General features: G+C 36.6%; 2 protein-coding genes and 1 long non-coding RNA gene across 3 annotated transcripts; 1 reads left to right on the forward strand and 2 right to left on the reverse strand.

Moving 5' to 3' along the window:
• Positions 1 to 9,370: 9,370 nt before the first annotated feature.
• On the reverse strand, positions 9,371 to 11,967 carry LOC110900709 (homeobox protein knotted-1-like 3). Its single transcript, XM_035982165.1, has 5 exons — positions 11,812 to 11,967; positions 11,560 to 11,715; positions 10,887 to 11,204; positions 10,674 to 10,823; positions 9,371 to 9,442 (listed from the first exon to the last, which is right to left on the reverse strand). The coding sequence occupies exons 1-5, from the start codon at positions 11,965 to 11,967 to the stop codon at positions 9,371 to 9,373; spliced, it is 852 nt and encodes a 283-aa protein (XP_035838058.1).
• A 319-nt stretch (positions 11,968 to 12,286) lies between these two features.
• On the reverse strand, positions 12,287 to 12,469 carry LOC118485598. The gene is made up of 2 exons (XR_004876974.1): positions 12,367 to 12,469; positions 12,287 to 12,321 (listed from the first exon to the last, which is right to left on the reverse strand). It is a non-coding gene; the product is annotated as an uncharacterized LOC118485598 (long non-coding RNA).
• A 2,576-nt stretch (positions 12,470 to 15,045) lies between these two features.
• LOC110897688 (UPF0481 protein At3g47200) lies at positions 15,046 to 16,757 on the forward strand. Its single transcript, XM_022144420.2, has 2 exons — positions 15,046 to 15,806; positions 15,912 to 16,757. The coding sequence occupies exons 1-2, from the start codon at positions 15,168 to 15,170 to the stop codon at positions 16,611 to 16,613; spliced, it is 1,341 nt and encodes a 446-aa protein (XP_022000112.1). The 5' UTR covers positions 15,046 to 15,167; the 3' UTR covers positions 16,614 to 16,757.
• Positions 16,758 to 23,538: the final 6,781 nt, after the last annotated feature.

Here is a 23,538-nt window from a genome sequence, read left to right on the forward strand (position 1 = left end):
TTAGTGTTTGGCATGATAAAATTTCATTCGTCGCTTAATTTGGATCGTTTTTGCGTTCGTTACGACTTCCGTCGTAATTAAGCCGAATAACGCGATAGTACGACCAAACGAACCGACATCCGACATATTTTTTAGCATGTTTCATGTCCATTATGTTTAGGCATCATTTTAGACCCTTGAAAATGGCTTAACGGGCCTTGAATGGCTCAAAATAGGCCTAAATCAACTGTAGGGACTGAAACTGCAATTATGTAAAGTTGTTGCTGATCTGCAGAACCCAAGCGGGCCGCGTAGCCTTTACCTGAGGCTTACGCGGGGCGCGTAGGATCACAAGAATCACACGGAATCTTGTTCCAGCCTGTTTCCAGCTGTTCTACATGAATTTCTCACTTGCTCATGGTATTCTAACTTCCTAGGGGCCATATTTAGGTGCCCATGGTTTTGCAAAACCATGGGTGCATGTGTACGGTCCAGATTCAAGCTCGGTTTTTTAAGAAACGATCCTAACGGTTCTTGTTCTCCTATAAATACCCCCCTTTTCTTCACTTCATCCTCACACAAATCTGATCTAATGTTCTCTAAGTTGAAGCCCTTGCTTCATAGCTGAGCAATTTGGATCAAGATTTACTTGTGGGGACCCTTTGTAAGTATTCCTTCGTTCTTTTATGCGTTTTTTGTTTAAAAGTCAAACTTTGTTTGACTTTCTGCATTGACCAGTTTATGGTCAACATGAAGTTCGTTTGAACTTCATAACGTGAGCCTAATCACGATGGTTATAGTCCTTAGTGACTATACCTACTGATTACCACGTTATCTAGGTTAGTGACGAGTCGTAGTTTCAGCCAAAATGCGTATTCTCGCGTATTTTGTAACCAAACTACTTTTAGGTATCAAAACCGTTTGTTTTGATAGCAAACCTGTTTTCTAACTTAACTAAACATGTTTTAACATGTTTAGCTCGTCACTTTTAGATTAGTGTTTATATAGAGTCGTAAGTCAAGCGGTCTAAACAACCGCTTATACTTACAAACTAGACCCGTTTGGTCGATCTTTAGGATCTGACAAAACACATTAGGTGACCATAGTTGTATAAGGAATAACCTTCTGAGGTTATACCTTATGGACACTTCGTTTAGTTAGTCATATGATAGGTAGTCTATATATCTTAGGAAAATTACCAAAATACCCTTTTTATGCATAATTGATATTTAAGCATATGTAACCCAAACTTTTGTCACTTAACTAATGATGCAACATAATTAAACATGTTTAGGCATATAATACTTGTCATAGGACTAGTTAGGCGGTCCGAACGCGTTTTATGCGAACGACGCGTTAAAGTAGCGCAAGCTACCTAAACGGGTTATAATGGGTCGTAAGCACTTAGGTTAGGTTTCCTTTTAGTATGTAGGCCTTGTTAAACCATATCATATGAGTTCCCACACTCATTTAGTTTACGAGACCTCATCCTATCCGATCTTTCGTTTTAGGTCCGGTTTATTTATGTAGTTACCTATATTAGGAGCCGCTTGATTCTGTGCTCCCTCTAGCTTGCTTGGTAGTTATTCAAGACTTCTAAGCACCCTCAAGTGAGTACATAGTCCCCTCTTTTACTGTTTTCAACTATTTTGGGGGTGAAACATGTGTACCAATTTGTATGTTCTTGTTTTCAAAAGTATAATTGATTATACATACTAGTACTTATCTTTATACAAACTGAATGATTATTTATGGTTTAAACTCTAATATTTTCTTAAAGATTATAAAATTCATGTTTGGAATAGTACTTATTTGGTTCACCAGGCCGGTTGGTAGTATGATATAGCGCTATAGGATTTGACACCCCATTCCCGTTGTCATGGAATGTCTGAAACCAATTTATTTCTCCATCCAAATAGGGATTGCCTTTGTGGTATCCCTATAGTCTCAAAGGTGTAGTTTGATGCACTATGTCTGAATGAATTCTTAAGTCACATTACTTTTGTATATTTAGTTATACTCCCAAAAGTATAGTTTGATATGCTCTCATATGTGATATTGTACAAAACCAACATATATTTTGTAAAACCAAAAACATAGTTTAACATGTTATTTTTTTCAAAACCAAAACATAGTTTTAATATGTTATTTTTTAAAACTAAAGTATACTTTTGATATACTACTAAAAAATATTATTTTGACAACTAAAGTATATTTAATATACTATCTGTTTGACTATTTTGGAACTAAAATATATTTTAATATGTTACTTATTCGACTTTCTTAAAACCAAAGTATATTTTTATATATACTATGAACCTTTTTATCAAAATATTGTTTTTCAACCAATATATATATATATATATATATATATATATATATATAAACTCATTTTTACCTAATTATTTATTTATACATCTTTTTTATATCATCTGTTTTCTTATCGATTTTTATATGATTTACAAAACAAAAACATTTTTACAAGGATCATGACTACTTTTCTTAAACAAAATTTTTCTCTATACTTATAAGTCATGAATCCTAAATCAATAAAACCTATGTATCTCACAGGCATTTTTTTGCTGACACCTATTTTTACACATGTTTCAGGTGCTGCTTTGTGATGATTGTTGATACATGCTACATTTAGGATGGAATCGTGCCTTAGCGACTTTAAAACTTGAAAGATAATATTTGTATTTATCTGATTTGTAATAGAACAAAGATTTCAATGATTCAATAAAACAAAATTATTTTATCCATGGTTGTGAAACAATGATTCTGTTACAACACTCCCCGACGTTTCCGCCACGTCTTGTTGTTTTACGTGGTCGGGGTGTGACAGAAAAGTTGGTATCAGAGCCAATGGTTATAGGGAATTAGGTTATTAGTAATGCTTTGACCTAGACTATAACCTTCCTAGGAACCTAACACAAGTTATCTTGTGTTTAGTTTTAAAACAATACCGTCAGTTATCCTTAGGTGACAACCACAATAAGAACAGAAATCTTGAATCTGCTTTGAAAACTAATCATTTGTTCTAGGATGATTGATTACTAGGTTTTGAACCCTCTAAGTTTTCAAAATCTCGTCAAAGCTTGGTCTAAATAATGTGAACACGTGCAAACTGGAAGGGTGGGTGCCTGTACCCTGGGTCTTCGTATCAGAGCCAATGGTTATAGGGAATTAGGTTATTAGTAATGCTTTGACCTAGACTATAACCTTCCTAGGAACCTAACACAAGTTATCTTGTGTTTAGTTTTAAAACAATACCGTCAGTTATCCTTAGGTGACAACCACAATAAGAACAGAAATCTTGAATCTGCTTTGAAAACTAATCATCTGTTCTAGGATGATTGATTACTAGGTTTTGAACCCTCTATGTTTTCAAAATCTCGTCAAAGCTTGGTCTAAATAATGTGAACACGTGCAAACTGGAAGGGTGGGTGCCTGTACCCTGGGTCTTCTGTCTAAGGCTAGAGTGTTCGTACAAATCTCCAGTATCGGACCAGTCACTCTTACCTGGGAACTCTTGGGGTGAGTGTCCACTTATAGGCGAGCATGTCTTCGCGATACGTTATATTGACCCATTTACTTTGATTAGTCATCGTCTCATTTGTTTGCCTTAGGTAACACACAAATGATCGCAATTTTATGCATTGTCATTCTGTTTTCAGTTCCCTTGTTTCCTCCCATGTCTTCCATTTTTTCTTCATGATGCCTCTTCATCGCAACAACACTCGAGTGTCCGGACCAGGTGCTACAATTTCTCAACAAATGGGTGTCGTACTCCTGAAGACCGTTGATTTGGCTATCACTATGACTCGCCTCAGGAATGAAGCCGTACAAGGGAAATGCTTTTTGGTGGAATCAATGCAACCATCATCATCCAATTAGATACCCTGTTTCAAATGTACCCACGATGGACGATGGAGATATTTGATTAACATGTGCCGCTTTGCAATCCAAAGCAAAGCTGTTACAAATCATGCTGTTGCTCAACCTTCAAACTATGCTTCATATGTCGCCTTGGCATATCTAGTACCTGAACCTCATGAACTTTCTACCTTGTGTATCGATTGAAGCACGCCTAGTGCGAGGTGTCAAAACACCTCTCGTTACACAAATTCCAAAATCCATGTAGGCTCTTCTTATCTTCACAGTTAGATCTTTGTGGATGATTATCGTTCAAATCGGATCCCTTAATTGAATTATTCGTATGCCTTAATACGTATCTTACGATTCAATAAGGACAAATCTGAATTCTTATTAAGATCTTCCTATCTTCATAGTTAAATTCTTATGTTTAAAGTGCCAAATGAAATCCACGGATTGGATTCCTAATGTGCTTTAAATACCCGTGACCAAAGATAACAAAGTAAAGATCAAGTTAACTAATTATGGGATTATGTGCTTATGTGTTTTCTTATATGTTTTGTGTTTTTATGTGACCCATCCAGATCCTCGTAGAATCTTCCATATCTCATATGAGGGATTCATAGTAGGATATCCAAAGGTACTATCTTAAATCCTTAATGGACTTCTACGTTGTAGTTAAAGTTCCTTGGGTTATGAAGTACTATTCTATAATTGGACCCCTTGAGTGGTCTAGTTAAACAGATTGATTTGAAAATATGATTAGGAATATCATGTGATGATATAATTGAAAAGATTCCTTAAGTGGTCTATTTAAGGAGATCGTACGACGATCTAGTTAAGAAGATCGTGTGTTGATCTAGTTAAAAAGATCCTTCGTTGATCTAGTTAAAAAGATCTTTAGTGGTCTAGTCAAGTCGCTTCATGCTTATTCAATTGATTTTTTTTCCCTACGCATTATGAAATGAACTGTGCGGACTGTGCAAGGAATTACGTCATTATGGATGCATACATAATTATGGAATTTAGTGCACAGAAACCACAACAAGTTTTGTCATGTGTTAAGACCTATAGTGACAAGAATAACGATACGGGAGCAATGTAGAAAGGGCATGGTGGATACGCCGCTGGTACATCCTATATATAAGTGTTCCTTATTACATTGCGAACGTAGCGTTATTTAAGTTACTAGAAGTCCTGGACCTTGACCAATGTCATTTTATCTTACACTCCCCAATTCTGATTTCAAAGCACACACAAGTTTCCTATGATAAGTCTTCATAAGAAACGCTTTTCTGTCCGTAGTTCGAAACCCCATGTTTTGTTACTACAAGGACTTCACTCTAACGGTTGACAATTTCGCTAAGGACCCTAACATGGCCCAGAGTTTTACTTAGGGTTCAATGGATTCATTTGAAAGAGAAACCATCATAGCTATCTTCACAAGTTTCCTCTAAAATTAAATTTCGGGACGAAATTTCCTAAAGTAGGGGAGAATGTGACACCTGTGTCACTTCAACCATCAAACAAATACCAAACCAATGAAATATTGTATTTCACACTTGGTATTTGTAAAAATATGTGTATCGTTTGCACATATCAATTCTTGTTCGATTTCAAGCTTCAAATTGCTTTCTGGAAGGTTATACGCACACTGATGCGTAAATATACCCAGTTTAATGCAACGAACACTCCAGAATAGTGAAAATGGGCTTAACATACCTTAAATAACCTCCACATAACTTAGAAATAAGTTTTGGATGGTTTGGTGTGTTGAAATCAAGTTTGTTCGATCGTAGGGACTAATTGTGTCAAATTGTGAAACTATACCAATTTGTATAGTAACGAACATTCCAGAACTTGATCATAAGTTAAATATGCCCTAAATATCATTTACATAGCTTAGAAATAGGCTTTGAGGTGTTTTGTGCGCTAAAATAAACTTTCATGATCAATAGGGACTAAAAGCGTCAAAAGTGCATAAGTTTGCAATTTCGCGCATATCTTACGTTCTGAATATATCCGGACATCCAAAAATTTATGTAAGCATTAAAATATTTTATTTTATTGTTTGGCATAATAAAATTTCATTCGTCGCTTAATTTGGATCGTTTTTACGTTCGTTACGACTTCCGTCGTAATTAAGCGAATAACGCGTTCGTACGACCAAACGAACCGACATCCGACATATTTTTGAGCATGTTTCATGTCCGTTATGTTTAGGCATCATTTTAGACCCTTGAAAATGGCTTAACGGGCCTTGAATGGATCAAAATGGGCCTAAATCAACTGCAGGGACTGAAACTGCAATTATGTAAAGCTGTTGTTGATCTACAGAACCCAAGCGGGCCGCGTAGCCTTTACCTGAGGCTTACGCGGGGCGCGTAGGATCACCAGAATCACACAGAATCTTGTTCCAGCCTGTTTCCAGCTGTTCTACATGAATTTCTCACTTGCTCATGGTATTCTAACTTCCTAGGGGCCATATTTAGGTGCCCATGGTTTTGCAAAACCATGGGTGCATATGTACGGTCCAGATTTAAGCTCGGTTTTCAAGAAACGATCCTAACAGTTCTTGTTCTCCTATAAATACCCACCTTTGTTTCACTTCTTCCTCACACAAATCTGATCTAATGTGCTCTAAGTTGAAGCCCTTGCTTCATACCTGAGCTATTTGGATCAAGATTTACTTGCGGGGGCCCTTTGTAAGTATTCCTTCGTTCTTTTATGCGTTTTTCGTTTAAAAGTCAAACTTTGTTTGACTTTCTGCATGACCAGTTTATGGTCAACATGAAGTTCGTTTGAACTTCATAACGTGAGCGTAATCACGATGGTTATAGTCCCAGGTGACTATACCTACTGATTACCACGTTATCTAGGTTAGTGACGAGTCGTAGTTTCGGCCAAAATGCGTATTCTCACGTATTTTGTATCCAAACTACTTTTAGGTATCAAAGCCGTTTGTTTTGATACCAAACCTGTTTTCTAACTTAACTAAACATGTTTTAACATGTTTAGCTCGTCACTTTTAGATTAGTGCTTATATAGAGTCGTAAGTCAAGCGGTCTAAAGAACCGCTTAGACTTACGAACTAGACCCGTTTGGTCGATCTTTAGGATCCGACCAAACACATTAGGTGACCATAGTTGTATAGGGAATAACCTTCCGAGGTTATACCTTATGGTCACTTCGTTTAGTTAGTCATATGATAGGTATTCTATATGCCTTAGGAAAATTACCAAAATACCCTTTTTATGCATAATTGATATTTAAGCATATGTAACCCAAACTTTTGTCACTTAACTGATGATGCAACATAATTAAACATGTTTAGGCATATAATACTTGTCATAGGACTAGTTAGGCGGTCCGAACGCGTTGTACGCGAACGACGCGTTAAAGTAGCCCAAGCTACCTAAACGGGTCATAATGGGTCGTAAGCACTTAGGTTAGGTTTCCTTTTAGTATGTAAGCCTTGTTAAACCATATCATATGAGTTCCCACACTCATTTGGTTTACGAGACCTCATCCTATCCGATCTTCCGTTTCAGGTCCGGTTTATTAATGTAGTTACCTATTTTAGGAGCCGCTTGATTCCGTGCTCCCTCTAGCTTGCTTGTTAGTTGTTCAAGACTTCTAAGCACCCTCAAGTGAGTACATAGTCCCCTCTTTTACTGTTTTCAACTGTTTTGGGGTGAAACATGTGTACCTATTTGTTATGTTCTTGTTTTCAAAAGTATAATTGATTATACATACTAGTACTTATCTTTATACAAACTGAATGCTTATTTATGGTTTAAACTCTAAAATTTTCTTAAAGATTATAAAATTAATTTTTGGAATAGTACTATTTGGTTCACCAGGCCGGTTGGTAGTATGATATAATTCTATAGGATTTGACACCCCATTCCTGTTGTCATGGAATGTCTGAAACCAATTTATTTCTCCATCCAAATAGGGATTGCCTTTGTGGTATCCCTATAGTCTCAAAGGTGTAGTTTGATGCACTAGGTCTGAATGAATTCTTCAATCACATTATTTTTGTATATTTAGTTTTACTCCCAAAAGTATAGTTTGATATGCTCTCATATGTGATATTGTACAAAACCAACATATATTTTGTAAAACCAAAAACATAGTTTAACATATTATTTTTTTCAAAACCAAAACATAGTTTTAATATGTTATTTTTCAAAACCAAAGTATACTTTTGATATACTACTGAAAACTATTATTTTGACAACTAAAGTATATTTAATATACTATATGTTTGACTATTTTGGAACTAAAATATATTTTAATATATTACTTATTCGACTTTCTTAAAACCAAAGTATATTTTTATATATACTATGAATCTTTTTATCAAAATATTGTTTTTCAAACAATATATATATATATATATATATATATATAAACTCATTTTTACCTAATTATTTATTTATACATCTTTCTTTTATATCATCTGTTTTCTTATCGATTTTTATATGATTTACAAAACAAAAACATTTTTACAAGGATCATGACAACTTTTCTTAAACAAAATTTTTCTCTAAACTTATAAGTCATGAATCCTAAATCAATAAAACCTATATATCTCACAGGCATTTTTATGCTGACGTACCTATTTTTACACATGTTTCAGGTGCTGCTTTGTGATGATTGTTGATACATGCTACACTTAGGATGGACTCGTGCCTTAGCGACTTTAAAACTTGAAAGATAATATTTGTATTTATCTGATTTGTAATAGAACAAAGATTTCAATGATTTAATAAAACAAAATTATTTTATCCATGGTTGTGAAACAATGATTCTGTTATAATACTCCCCGACGTTTCCGCCACGTCTTGTTGTTTTACTTGGTCGGGGTGTGACAATTTCTTCTCCTGTTTGATGATCCAGATAATCTAACCTGGATCCTTTTATCATCCTCTAGACGGATGAATCTTAGAACCCTGTTTCTTACTTCATCTAAGTTCCTGCATGGTGTCATGACAAGATCATCATTGAAAGGAGAATCTTTTTGCAATTCCATTTTAAATGCTTCTACAGCAGTGGCAATATCTAAGTTTGAGATTTCTAAGGAATCTCTACCAAATTTAGTAACATAATGTCTAAGTGATTCATCACGGACTTGGGTGATCCTATATAAGTCACTAGTTAACCTTTCAAATGTTCTACTACAAGAGAATTGATTATTAAATAAGTTAACTAAATGTGAGAATGAAGTTATAGAATAGGGAGGAAGACTTAACAGCCATTTAAGTACTGATCCAGTAAGTGTAGATCCAAAGCCCTTGCATAAACAGGCTTCTTTCAATCTTTCAGGAATGGGGTTGATTGCCATTCTTTCTCTATATTGAGCTACATGTTCTTCTAGATCAGTGGTACCATCATATAACTTCATATTGGGGGTTTGAAAACGCTTTGATATCTCAGCATTGCATATGGGGGGTGCAAAGCGAGATATTCTGTAACTTCCATCTGGGATCTCAGGAATAAGTTTAACCACTCATGGGACACTGGATATCATATCCTTGAGTTTTTGTAACTCTCTGGCCATAGCTTGGTTGATTCCTGCATCCTGCATATAACCAAAGTTAGTATCAAAGGTAGTATTTAAATTGTTATCTCCTGACTGATTCGAAATTGGTATGCCAGAGGTATATCGAGGATAAGAAAGTCTGGCATAATAGTAGGTCCAGAAGAAGCAATGGTTTGCATAGGGATGAAATCCCCTTCATGAATTTCAGAGCTTCTCCATGACTGTCTGCCTGAGAATTCTTGATCCTAAAATACATTAGGACCAGGGTAGGTCTGCACTGGAGGTCTGGATGTGTGATCCATAAATCCTAGAGCCCTAGATGAGGATCCTTGATTGTCGAAGTACGATCCTTAAACCGGAAACGTCTCCACCTATCCTTCAGAACGAATGAAAGATCCTTGATACTGATTAGTTGTCACCGTTCCATGTTGATGGATAGAGGATCCTCGAGGAAGGGTCATGGCCAATGATCCATGCTGTTGGGTCGATGATACTTGAGGAAGGGTCATTGCCAGTGATCCCTGTTGTGGAATGGAGGATCCTTGAAGCTGCGTGCTAGACATCCTGGACTGCTGTGGCGACCTACTACAAGAAAAAAAGACTTTTTGCGACGAATCAAAAGAGGCTTTTCGCGACTAAATTTCGTCTCGATAGGCTATGGCGACGACATTTTGTCGCAATAGGGTCGTTCCTATTGCTCGGTCGTATTAGGCTGTTTTTTCGTCGCTATACACGGCGTCGCAATATGTTTACCTATAGAGACTAAATTTCGTCGTTATAGGTTTTTAATATTTTTAGAGACTAAATTTTGTCACAATAGGCTTTAATGTTTTTTTTAATATGTCACCTATAGCAACCCAATTTCGTCGCTATAGTTGAAAGGAAAATTCATTTTTTTTTTTTTGATTTTTTAAATTTTTCCAGGTTTCCCAAATAAAAAAAAAACTATTAAATCCAAAATAAATTAAAGATTATAAAGCAAACTATGTTCAATTCTAATATAAACTAGGATTTAAACCTCGCGCGCGCTTCACGGCACGCAGGCGGTCAAAATAATTAGTGTGTTCAAAACTCAATAACATTTATGTTCCATTTGTGCAAAACATGAACTCCATACATAAAAGTATAAAAAAACAAAAGCAACCCATCCCATCAAACAAATTCGCATCACTTTCGTCTGTCCACTTGATCATCATCATCATCCGACATTGCCGCACCCGTTCCTTCAACCATCATCATCATCAAACAACAACATGAACAAATATCAAACCGAAATCCAAACCAACAAAGCCACAAAACCTGTCAAGCTCTGTAGCGACTGCTCGATCTCCCAACACGCGATAACAGCTTCCATAGCGTGAACACAAACATGTTGTTGCAGTTTCTCTTTAAAAGAACAAAGCAACAAAACATAATGAGTCTGCATTACAACATAAATAAAAAAAATCAATCAGCTTCAATTTTCAAACCAGAACGATTCAACAAACTCGCAATCTTTTACTCGTACCATGAATTGATCAAGCTCCTTATCATCACCAAGAATACCACCCTGCCCACCGAGACCCGAATACTTCGCGACAACATGCTGCGACTGCGCCAGCTGTGCATCGATCCTAGGAAGCTGATCCACGGGAGTCGCAATTCGCAAACAAGACACGTGAGCCGACAACTGCACGTAAAGCGAGTGTGACAGTACCTCGGCTTTGTATCGAGCATTTTGCCAGTTTACAGCCGCTTCACCGCCACCGTCGCAGCCACCTACCTCACTATCTCCTAGCTCACCTACCCCATTATTATCCACCTGTATACACAGTCACAAAATCCCATAAGAATAGTCTTAATGTAGGCCAAAACTAAATGTTGCTATCAATAGTTTAAACTCAGACTTAAACTCTATATTAGTGTATCACAATTACATAATGTCTCTACTAATAACACCATCAACAGTAGTTAATGAAACAAAAAACTAATAAACTCTTTACACAGATCCAAAATCCACAACAATTACATAATGTCTCTACTGATTAATTACAAATCAAACTTTTTTAACTTTCTATTAACTTTTAACTTTCAATTAATAAAAATTAAACTTTTTTAAGAATTAATACTAAAAAATAACCTAATATAGTAAAATTTTAGTTTTTTAACTTCAGTACCTTGAATACACGAGTGCAACTACCATTATTTACGCTCCAGCAGCGTATCTCCCCATCCCCGTCACACGAACAGAGGAGGTCGTCTTTGTTCGGGTGGAAATCCAATGACATCACAGATGCAGAATGTCCCATAAAGGTACGCAGAGAAAAACCAGGCTATAAGTCAAAGTCAAAATAAAATAGTCAAGAGGACTGTTTAGACAGAATATTTAGAGGGTGGAACATAAAGTCAACAAATTCTAGTCAACTAACATTGTCGGCATCCCAGACATAGACGGTTTTATCAAAAGATGACGTGGCAAGGTGTGGCATACTTGGGCTGAAACGCACATCCGTGATCATTGATGAATGTTCTTCGAGAGTCGTCTTCAACTTTAAAGCATCTGTATACCACAGTACAGCCTGCATCCCAAAACTTACGAGTTATTACCATAAATATAAAATGTTGAGTAAAATGCCATTTTCATCCCTGAGATTTGGCCAGTTTTGCAACTTTCATCCAATGGTTTGTTTTTCCGCATATTGATCCAAAAGGTTTAAAATCTTGCCATTTTCATTCGGCCCGTTGGACGGAAGTCGCAAAACTGGCTAAACCTAAGGATGTAAATGGCATTTTACTCTAAATTGTTGCAGTTTTAATTCTATTATTTGCCTTTTTATCATGACCACCAGTAGCAAGCAATTTACCATTTGAAGAGAAATGACAGCAAACAACCTTGTTTGCACCAGCCCGAACAGAATTGACCTCCGTAAAAGTAAAACCTAAGATCAAACAATAAATAAAGTTATGAAACTCTCACGTCTTACCTTTGCTCACATCCATACAACGACCGACAGTATCCCTTAAATCGGTATCATCATGTGATAAAAAAGACTCGACGTTATCATCAAGAGATCCATCCTCTAGAAAGTGTTCCATGTCAGCCTGCGCAATGTCCTTATCATCCCACTAGTATAATTTATATCCATTTAAAGAAAACTAAAAAACCAAACCAGTCCCACTTACATACGACACACGTGTCATACTCACCAATTGATTTGACGGAGATGTAAGCGTTGTGGGCCCATCAGGCTGGAACATCATTAACGGTTTTGACGTATTATCGTAATGTGGCAAAGATGGCATTGAGATCACATCTCCATGTGTGTGAGTTGACGGTGTCAACGGTGCTGAAATCGATGACGGCCCAGCTGTGTTAGCCGTTCCTGAGCTGTTGGTGGGTCCCGAAGATGACACGGGCTGCTTTCTTTTTCTTCCAATCTGGTTTTTTAAAAGCGTTAAATCGCATTAGCATCTTGTTACTACCTTGATTTGATCCTAAACGTAAAAAGGGTGTATTCAGTATTCAGTCATGTACTTATGTGAAGTGATTTAAGTAAATGGCCAATGAAAATTAAACAAAAAGAACAAAGCTTTTAACTTTCTATTAACTTTAAACTTTCTATAAATAAAAATTAAACTTTTTTAAGAATTGATATTAACCTGCTTCTTTGTGCACCTCAATGATGGTTATCGCCACCATTACTCTTACATAACAAAGTGAAAGTTCTTTCTTAATGGAATCGTTTAGGAAGATTAGCAGTTGTCAACAGTTCATTAGTCATTTCACATGAAACCCGAATCACTTTCACGACTCGATAACAAACCTAAAGAACATAGTGCATTGCTGAAAAACAGGTCTGCAGTTCCAGCAGGCTACCACTTATCGTGGTCCATTATATCTCAAAATACAAATTCCAAAATAATTTTTATTCAACCACTAGGATAAGTCACAACCGATTTTGTAAGTCCACTTATCAGCATCTCATTTGCGATACACCTATTCTGAAAAAAGGAAAACCCACAAATACCCACAATCAAGTCGCTGAAACCCTCCAAAAAGGAATTAGTTTGGTGAAAACAAATCAGACCTGAACTCGGAGCAAAGAACCCTAAAAGCCCCAAAACTAAAAGTACCTACAGCTGACTGAAAAATACCTAAAAAATAGCAAGTCAAGTTTAGGGTTAGGATTACTTACAGCTGAACTCACGCGACAAACTAAATTGTTGTTACGTTCGGTTCGTTTTCTTACCGGAAATCGCCAAAAATCTGTAAATAGAGAAGAATTAAACCCTAAACGAATGGAAACAACGCAAAAGAGAGTTGGAGCTTACAAGTTACGAATGACGACGGTGGTTTCTTGGCGGATTTCGCCGGAAGAGTGCTGGAAATCTTGACGGCGGTAGTTTATTAATGGAGCATACAAGTGGGTTTTAGGATGAGTAGGAAATCACAATGGACCTGTTTCTTCTTTTGGTGTGTTGTTTTTAATATATCAAAATTAATGCTTCTACCTATAGAAACCATATTTAGTCGCAATAGGTTAACAATTTTTTTTCCCTCTTAATCTTATTATGTTTGGGTTAATAAAAAAATAAAAATTAAATAATTTTCATCTACAGAGAGAGACGAAATTTCGTCTCAACACATATCTCCCCAAAGCGGGATAATTTCCCCCCAACCCGCCAAGCCTATCGCAATTAATTTTCGTCGCCATAGGTTCTGAAAAATGAAATTTTGTGAAAAACTTATAGCAACCAATTTTCGTCTCTATATATGACCTTTTGCGGACTTCATTACGTCGCAAAGGGCTTGTCGCAAAAAGCCCAGTTTCTTGTAGTGCGGCCCATATTACATAATTACGTAACTGATATAAGTTACCCAACTTATAAAAATAATTATACAACCTTTATCATAATTTCACAACCTGTTTCATTAATACACATAAACATAATTACGCAAGTTATACACCGGTTTATTGATATTTTTTATAAAAAAAAGTATAGCAAAACTATAAAAAAAAAAAAAAAAAAAAAAAAAAAAAAAAATTGCTCGATTCTTTATGGTGCAGTTTTTGTTAATAATTAATGTTGTATAACAATGTAATTATAGATGTTTTTTTTTTTTTTTTAACGGGTAATTATAGATGTTTTAAAAGTGAAGAACTTAAAAAAAAGTTAAGAGTAGTAGGCAATACCAAATTTTACTCCTCGAACCTTTTATTTGTGTAAATAGTTTATGAAGTGGGAGCTTCCATCATCTCACCATTTATTTAAGTATCCAAGAGCTTAAAATCGTTTCTACACATTGTAGGTTAAAAACATTTTGTATTTAAACCTTATTTATAATTCAGCCATTTACTTTAACCATTTATGAAAAATTTTGTAACAATAAAGTTATATTAGTTAATTTATATATTTTTGTTAGAAAAAAGTTTTGACTGCGTTTATAACAACGATATTGAATATATTATTATTCCATGATTTTATCACCAAAGAAACAGAAAGAAAATTCTAAGCCTCCACATGAAGCAATCACTTTACACTTTGTAAGTAATATATTATAGAAAAGAACTCATATGTCAGCTGGTATTCCATACTTATTGTCATTGACAAGTTAAGGATATATCTTTAATCATAATTAAACACAAACCGAAGTACGTTTTGCTGTGCATGATTCTTACTTCATCTATAAAAAACTAGGTTAGAACTCATAATAGTTAATATTTAGCAAACATACCAAATTACAAATTATACATTAAACCTTAAATACATCAACGATCCACCAATGTCGGGTACCGTCGTCAAAGACAAAGACAGTAACGAAGACTGGCTTCGTTCGCTACTAAATGCCGAGTCACCACCTTCTCATACAACTCGAATCCCCCGAGTTCCTAAGATCCTGAAAAAACACACGGATCGTGACAAATGTTATGTACCAGAAGTTGTCTCTCTTGGTCCATACCATCATGGAAAACCAAACCTCGAGTCGGTGGAGAGCTTCAAACCTCTCTATCCAAACAAACTTGTGAAAGGGAACCATGAGTCAATTCGCAGCCTGTTTCATAGTCTTTTGAAAATGGTTCCCACGTTGAGAGGATACTATGAAGATGATGTTGATCATCTCTCAGATGATGCGTTCGTAAGAATGATGTTGTTAGATGGTTGTTTTATTCTGTATTTTATTGAACAGATCTTCAAATCAGATACGGATGAAACGGATACTCTAGGCTTAAAAAGCCACCAAATCATGTTTATTCAACAAGACATGCTTTTGCTTGAGAACCAAATCCCATATCAAGTTCTAACTGAGGTGATGAAGTTTTTACCCGCTAAATGGGATTCGAATATCAAACGCTTTATCGACGACAATATTATAGCACCGGAAAAATGCAGAAAATCAGGGAAAAATGTTTCTAAACCTCAGGTAAACATACAAACTTACTCAGCATACCCCGTCTCCGGTCATTTTTTATTTAATTTTCTTCTTTTAACTTGTACAAAATAGATAAATAAATATGTTGAACTTCAGGTGGATGATCCAATTCCAGATACTACAAGTCATCTTCTTGAACTTTTGCAAACTAGGATTACAAAAGAAAAATCTAGGGGTACACTACCGAAGGACAGGTATACTTTTCGCAATGCTAAGGAGCTTATAGAGGTAGGTATTCATTTCAAGTCGAGTCAAACCAGGTCTTTAGGGTATATTAACTTTTCTAGCTGTGGGTTTTTTGCAAACCTGGAACTTCCTCCCATAACTGTGGATGATTCCACAAAACATATGCTGTTAAACTTAGTGGCATATGAAATGTGTTCTAATGATACAAATGGGTCATGGGTCACATCGTATATATGTCTTCTGGATTCGCTAATGGATCATGCTGAGGACGTTAAGGTTCTTCGAAAAGCTGGGGTTCTTGAAAACCAACTCGGGAGCGACGAAGAAGTTGCACAACTGTTTAATGAAATAGGGAGAGATCTTGTGCCTTATAGTTTTGCTTATTCAGATGTAGCAACTAAGATTCAAAAGCATTATGACAGTAAGACGAATACATGGATTAGCCAACTTAAGCGTGAGTATATCAAGAGTCCTTGGGCATTTGTTGCACTTTTCGCTGGACTTCTGGGTTTGTTTCTTAGCGGTGTTCAAACTTACTTTAGTGTTTTTGGCATCCAAAGCCATTGTGACAGTTTTTGTCTGTATTTGAAGAAGCATCATCATCTACCATGAGTGTCTTCTTAAGTACTAGTGTTTCATCAAGATCTCTTGAATTTTATATCATGTTTTGTTCTTGTATCGTGATTAATTAATGTGGATCTGTTTTACAAATGAATGTTTTAAATGGTTTAAACAAATCATTGTCCTTGTGATTTATGTTGGATTATTTTCCTATGTGTTGGTCCCAATCTATGAACTTGATACGAAAATAAAGATGAAACAGCAAATAGAATAAACAACAAGAATTCAATTGAACCTGATTGAATGTAATTGTACAGAATGATTGAGAGTTGTTTTTACAATTGAAAATCCTAACCCTATTTATACATATCGAAGAGGTGCGAATCCAATAGACGTGTCCCTTCACGAACAGGTATGTCTTTTGATCTTGAGGCTGAAATCGAAGATGAAGGGTTGCGTCCTTTGTCCCTGTGCTTGCTGTCGTCGATCAGAGAAGGGGTACGTCCCATGGATGTATCGATCCAACATGTAGGTTATTAACTTTCGATTTGTCGCATCTAATCCCCGCACTTCTATCACTAATCTAATTCTAACATAAACTATCTTTATACTAATTACATAACGAACCCTTATCTATAGGATGTGAAAGAGATTATGATTTCATTCACCCCCCTAATCTCGAACATCCTTGAGTTGCACCTTGATCTTTCTCTATGTCTTGTCTGCCATCATGTGCTTCTCCATTTTTATCACGATCATGTTGTAGTAGATCCTTGTCTCTGAGCATCGGCTTTCTACCTGTTACTTGCTTGACATCTTGATCCAGTTCTTCAACTTGTGCCATTAGAAGAGTTGGTTCTTCGTCTTCTTGCACGATATTTGCTTCTTCTTTTCTTTGGTTTGGTTTAGGACAATCTGAGGCATAGTCTCCATAATCATTGCAATTATAGCACCTTACCTTGCTTATGTCAAACACGAATTTGTCTTGATTTCTTGGGTATCTCTTCCGTCTATCATAATCATGATTATTATCCTGTGACTTGTCATCTTCTCTTTCTTCTTGTCTGAACTTGCCACGGCCTCGGCCTCGTGACTGATTAAGTCTTCCTTGTCCACGGTTTCCAGAGTGTCTACCATGACCAAAATTGTTGTCGTAATGTGTGAACAAGAGATTGTCTTGGCTATCTCCAAGGATTCCTTTCTTACACTTGATTCTTTCTTCGAAGGTTTTTAATCATCCAATTGCTTCGTCAAGAGTGTCTAAATCTGAGTATTGTTCAATAGATGCAATAATCTGAATGAATCTATCTGGCACGGAGTTTAAAAGTTTCCGCACTAGGGTTGGTTGATCAAATGTTGATCCCAAGCCGTTTGCCCTTGTAACAATACTTGTCAACTTTGCGGTGAAGGAATCGATCGTATCTTCATCATTCATTTGTAGCATCTCAAATTCTGTTGGCCCGAAATGATCTTTGATCTCTAGAATGAGCGTGATAAACAAACTTGAATAAACAATAACTTGAATGTATGTACAAATTGAATGAGAGTGTGTAGGCGTGCCTTCTGCACCTGGTCTACACCAACATATCTAACCTTCAAAGCTTCCCAAATTTCTTTTGCGCTCTTATAACTTGCAACTTGTAATACTATATCCTCTGATAGTGCTGCTTGAAACAAGTATGCTATTGCGGCTTTGTCTTTCTTGACATCAAGTTGCGTACCAGCACTTGGTTCTATCATTTCCCATAGCCTGTTTGCTTCAAGTATGGTTTTAATACGGATAGCCCATATGGTATAGTTTGTAGATGTCAGAATGGGGCATTGGAAATGTGTCAAGGATCCTTTATCCTTGTGTGGTACAGTTGCACTATTGTTCGTATCTAACGATGATTTTCCTGACATCGTGACTTAGGTTTTCTTCTAAACCAACAATGATTCTAACGGGAATCACTAAACTAAATTATTAAAAAACTGTAGTAATTTTAAAATTCCAGAATAATAAGAATGTATAACCTGGAATTTTTGAATCCTATGTAATTCTGAACTCTTTTGCTTTTGTGTTGTGGCCAATGAACAAACTTGAAATTTTCCCTTTTTCGAACACAACACCAGTAACGTAACTAAGACGAAGATCGTAGTCGGCGATTTCGATCTTTGAGATTTTCGGTTTCTCTCTTCCTGTGTTCTGAATCGATTTGTAAATCTGAAATCGATTTATGGTTGGATTCTTCTGTCAGTTCCTTCCCTTCCTGGTGGCTTTCTGGTACTGAATCGATTATATACCAAATCGATTATGCTTCTCTTTCTTCAATACTGATTTGATTTTCGCTGAATCAAATTGTCTGAGTCGATTTCCTCCTGGTTTGCAGATTGCGTTTTGGAGTATACTGAATCGATTTCGTCTTTCGTCTGGCTTCGTGGGTTCTGGTACTGAATCGATTTATAATTACTGAATCGATTTGTTGTGTCTGTCGATTTTCTCTGAATCGATTATAATCACGGTTGCCAAACGAATTGAATTGAACAGAATTGAGCCCTTGGCTCTGATACCAATTGTTGGTCCCAATCTATGAACTTGATACGAAAATAAAGATGAAACAGCAAATAGAATAAACAACAAGAATTCAATTGAACCTGATTGAATGTAATTGTACAGAATGATTGAGAGTTGTTTTTACAATTGAAAATCCTAACCCTATTTATACATATCGAAGAGGTACGAATCCAATAGACGTGTCCCTTCACGAACAGGTATGTCTTTTGATCTTGTGGCTGAAATCGAAGATGAAGGGTTGCGTCCTTTGTCCATGTGCTTGTTGTCGTCGATCAGAGAAGGGGTACATCCCCTGGATGTATCGATCCAACATGTAGGTTATTAACTTTCGATTTGTCGCATCTAGTCCCCGCACTTCTATCACTAATCTAATTCTAACATAAACTATCTTTATACTAATTACATAACGAACCCTTATACTATAGGATGTGAAAGAGATTATGATTTCACTATGGTACGAAGTAGAACACACAGGATATATAATAAATCTACTTAGCGGTTCATATTGATAAGTGATTTTTCTTACTATGTCTACGATTAAAAGCTATTAAATAGTCATCTCTGGAAATAAAATTTATTTTTCATTTGTATTATTTTGATCATACCTTCTTGGTCTATTTACTGTATATATACATTTTTTATTTAATAAAAAGATATACATACATTTCTAAACCCGCAAAAATACATATTTTTGCAAAAACAACCACCCACATCCGCAAACCTTTTTATTCACACCCTTTTATTTTTGTAAGAGATCGGTTATAAAATTACAAGTATGGCTCAGTTTCAACTTTGGCAAAAAAAAAAAAAAAAAAAAAAAAACCAGAGTATTTTTTTTTCTAAGCAACAAAGCAATGGAAAAACCGATACTTTTTACGTCTTTCGCCATTTTTACCAAACACACCTACCCGAACTATAACCTATCCTTTTTCAAATTATATCAAATATGGCGTAAAATCAACCCTTTTTCAGTACTAATATTGGAAAAAACATATTTCTTTGTTCTTTTTTAATTTACGGGGTCAAAAGAGCTTAAACAAACAAAAGAACCAAATTAACAGCAAAAACCAACATAAATACAAAGAAAGAGGATTGACACGGCTCGCCAAGCCCCATCCACATCCAAACAACAAAATAACAAGAATAGAAGCTCTAGCATGGGGCCATGCCCAGTCAAGATTCTCGGCATAAGAAAAAGACAACAGCAAAAGACAAACCAGACCACCAACACGGGGCCGTGCTAAGGCAACACAGGGCATGGTCAACTCTAAGATTCGAAGAATCTGAGATAGTACAGCAAGTACAATGGCCACGGGCCGTGCCGTTGACACACGGGGCCGTGTTAGTACAAGACCTGACACTGCAATTAATGAGGATGAGAGAGAAAGAAGGCCACGAGGCCATGTGAACTAACTGACTTCAGCTATAAATAGGGGTGCTTGGTTTCATTCTAATCCATCCCTTCGCAAACCACTTCTCTCGCACTTGCCAACACTCCACCACCACTACAACACCAACACCCACCACCATCATTCATCTTCCATCATTTAGAGTGTGTAGTAGTTTCGGGATCCAAGATCGATCGTAAGAGTTCTTGTCAAACAAAGACCATGCTTGGCAAAACTCTTACATGACTTGGTGAAGACAAATCTTTTATATATTACTTTCTGATTTCCAACCTTTGGCTCCTTTTTATTTGGGTATGTATTAATGATTTTAATAACTAGTTTTCTATATTGAACGCGAATTTATTTAACCATTCTTCATGTTTTGTTGATTCACTCATTCGTGACTTTATGGTCTATATAAAGCCCATTAACTGCTTGGAAGGGGGTTAGAAGGGTGGTTAGGTAATTCTATGTCTCGTTCAGTGTATGGATCCTGCGAGAAGCTGGTTCAAGCCTGTGACAACCCGTATTTTGAACCCACTTTGATGTAACGCATGAGCACGATATGTAACGTGTATGAACTCTATGTGAATTATATGTGTTTGCTTCCATGAATAAATGCTACGTTATCACGCTGTGTGCTATATGTTTGATGTGAGTGTATGTATATGTACGTAAACGTGAACACACCTCCAACCTAGACTTAACCGGTCGCACATGTTGGTGCTCGGCCCAATCCAACACAACCGAAGCCAAGTTGGGCCCGATCCTTATAATTTTCGCATAACGTCAAGGAGGGGGCTGTGTAAAACTCTCATTATCCTTCAAACACAAGAAAAAAAAATACGCCAACCCTAGTTCTCCCTCTCTAGGCCGACGGCAATAACACCCCTCCCTCTCGAAGCTTGTGAATCGGATCACCCTTTTTGTTAGACCTCTCTAATCGGTTAGTGTTAATATTATTTATATTAATTATGTTGGTTGTAAGTGAGCATGTGAATGTTATTAATTATGTTGGTTGTAAGTGAGCATGTGAATGTTATTAATTAATGTTGGTCCAATAGGTTTGTAGATTCATGGGTTGATGGAAGTGGATAACAATGAATTAGAAAAGTAATCGGTCACATGAAACAATAAGGCTTTTCAAACTGATTTGAGATCTGACCACTTTTTGACTAAACAAGAATTGCCATGTGAAAGTGATGATTATTTAATTGCTGATGTTATGGCCATGATTGATTATAGGAATGATAAATTGCATGATTTGTTTAATTATTATATTACATGAGCTAATTGTTAACTGAACTGAATGTATATGTTCTCGGCGGTGAGGAATTTATGTTTAGATTGACTTAGATTTGATGATTAGTACCGAAGAGATGCTAATCGGCCGATATGCTTCTGTCTTTTGGATTGGTTTGATGATGATAGTTTAAAGGTTTTAAGATGTTATGCTTGAAACATGAATTGGGTTCATAGAGATTTAATCCTTTGTTTGATCGATCTATTTGTATGATTGAAACCGTTGGTAATGTTGATTGATAGTCTCATAGATGGAAACCACCTAATTGATTGTTGAATTAAATCTGATAAAGGAAACAATACAACCGATTTCATGAAATCTGGACATTTAAACTAATCGCACAAGACTTCTTAGTCGCATAAGAAATCTAGTCGCACAAGACCTCTTGGTCGCACAAGAGGTCCATTCGCACAAGATATCACCTGTCGCGCAACGCACCCACAGCCGCACAAGAATTAATAAATCGCACAAGATGTTGTCTGTTTAAATTGTTTGGGCCGGTTACTTATTGAACTACTTATGTTATTTGGGCTTCTTGTTATTTTGGGCCGGGTGTCTAACGGAGTCGCACAACATGTTAGGGATCGCACAAGGCTGTGCTGAACGCACAACATGTTGGGCCGACTGTTATTGGGCTATATCTTTCGGATCGTACAAGTTAGACATGATGAGTGCTTGACTATTATTGTTAAAGTGTTAACGTGTATTATGTGTTGCCATGATCAACTTGTGTTCATAATCTGTTACCTATGTGTTATCATACGTGCACCTGAACCTGACTTGCATAATAACCATGATAGGACGTGGTTGACCATTACTTGCTTATTCGTACTCTTTGTGTATCTGCCGAGCGACCCAAGGTGAGTTCACACAGCCAAGGCATGGGATTCCCGGGTTGGGAATTGGGTTGGATATGTTGGATATGGAATGATTACTCGTACTTACGCATATTCTAGACTATAGACCATCGTCCTCAGGTTAGTCAGGACACGTTGCGTAAAGCCTACGCAACCCAGATTATTTGCCATATGTCTCCCGGGTCGGGAGGACACGTTACGTAAAGCCTACGTAACCCAATACCATTCATTGGCTTCCAGGTCGGAAGGCCACGCTGCGTAAAGCCTACGTAGCCCCACGCGTACCACTGTCCTCGGGGAAGGGCACGTCACGTAAAGCCTACGTGACCCCGTACGTTTTCCTGTTCTCGGTAAAGTAGAACACATGGTCGGAAGTTAGTCTAGTAAGTACCGTTAATGAGAAACCCTCATTAGCCAGGATAAACATGGGAAGCCCCCACTAATTAACTCACGCCCTATGATTATGAACTTACTTTCTGTGAACTCGCTCAACTAGTTTGTTGATTATTTGCTGCATGCCTTGCAGGACCTTAGGTACTTTATGGAGCTTGCACAAGGAAGGAGCAGGTCGTTGTGGACAGATGGATCATAAACGTTATTAAACTTATAACTTATTTGGGTTTACTTTATATTGCTTCCGCTATTTAAACAGTATTTGGTTTTTGAACATCAGTTATGTCTTTGATTGTTATTAAATGCTATGTTTGATATAATTGGTGGTTTGATCCTGGTCAGTCACGCTCCCAAGCGGTGATACTCCGCAGGTGGATTTTGGGGGTGTGAAAGATTGGTATCAGAGCCATTGGTTATAGAGAACTTGGTTTTAATATGGGTAAACGTTTTTATTAAAACCGGACTATAACCAGAACAGTGC

The sequence above is a fragment of the Helianthus annuus genome, chromosome 13 (assembly GCF_002127325.2).
Source record: "Helianthus annuus cultivar XRQ/B chromosome 13, HanXRQr2.0-SUNRISE, whole genome shotgun sequence".
NCBI classification, from domain to species: Eukaryota; Viridiplantae; Streptophyta; class Magnoliopsida; order Asterales; family Asteraceae; genus Helianthus; species Helianthus annuus.

Excerpts from the sequence above, each read along its gene's own strand:
- LOC110900709 (XM_035982165.1), bottom strand. The coding sequence starts at position 11,967 with ATGCAGGCTGTACTGTGGTATACAGATGCTTTAAAGTTGAAGACGACT. Across the intron at positions 11,716-11,811 it reads ATGTCTGGGATGCCGACAAT|CCTGGTTTTTCTCTGCGTAC; the intron begins GTTAGTTGACTA and ends TTTGACTTATAG. Across the intron at positions 11,205-11,559 it reads GTTGCACTCGTGTATTCAAG|GTGGATAATAATGGGGTAGG; the intron begins GTACTGAAGTTA and ends CTGTGTATACAG.
- LOC110897688 (XM_022144420.2), top strand. The coding sequence starts at position 15,168 with ATGTCGGGTACCGTCGTCAAAGACAAAGACAGTAACGAAGACTGGCTT. Across the intron at positions 15,807-15,911 it reads AAAATGTTTCTAAACCTCAG|GTGGATGATCCAATTCCAGA; the intron begins GTAAACATACAA and ends GTTGAACTTCAG.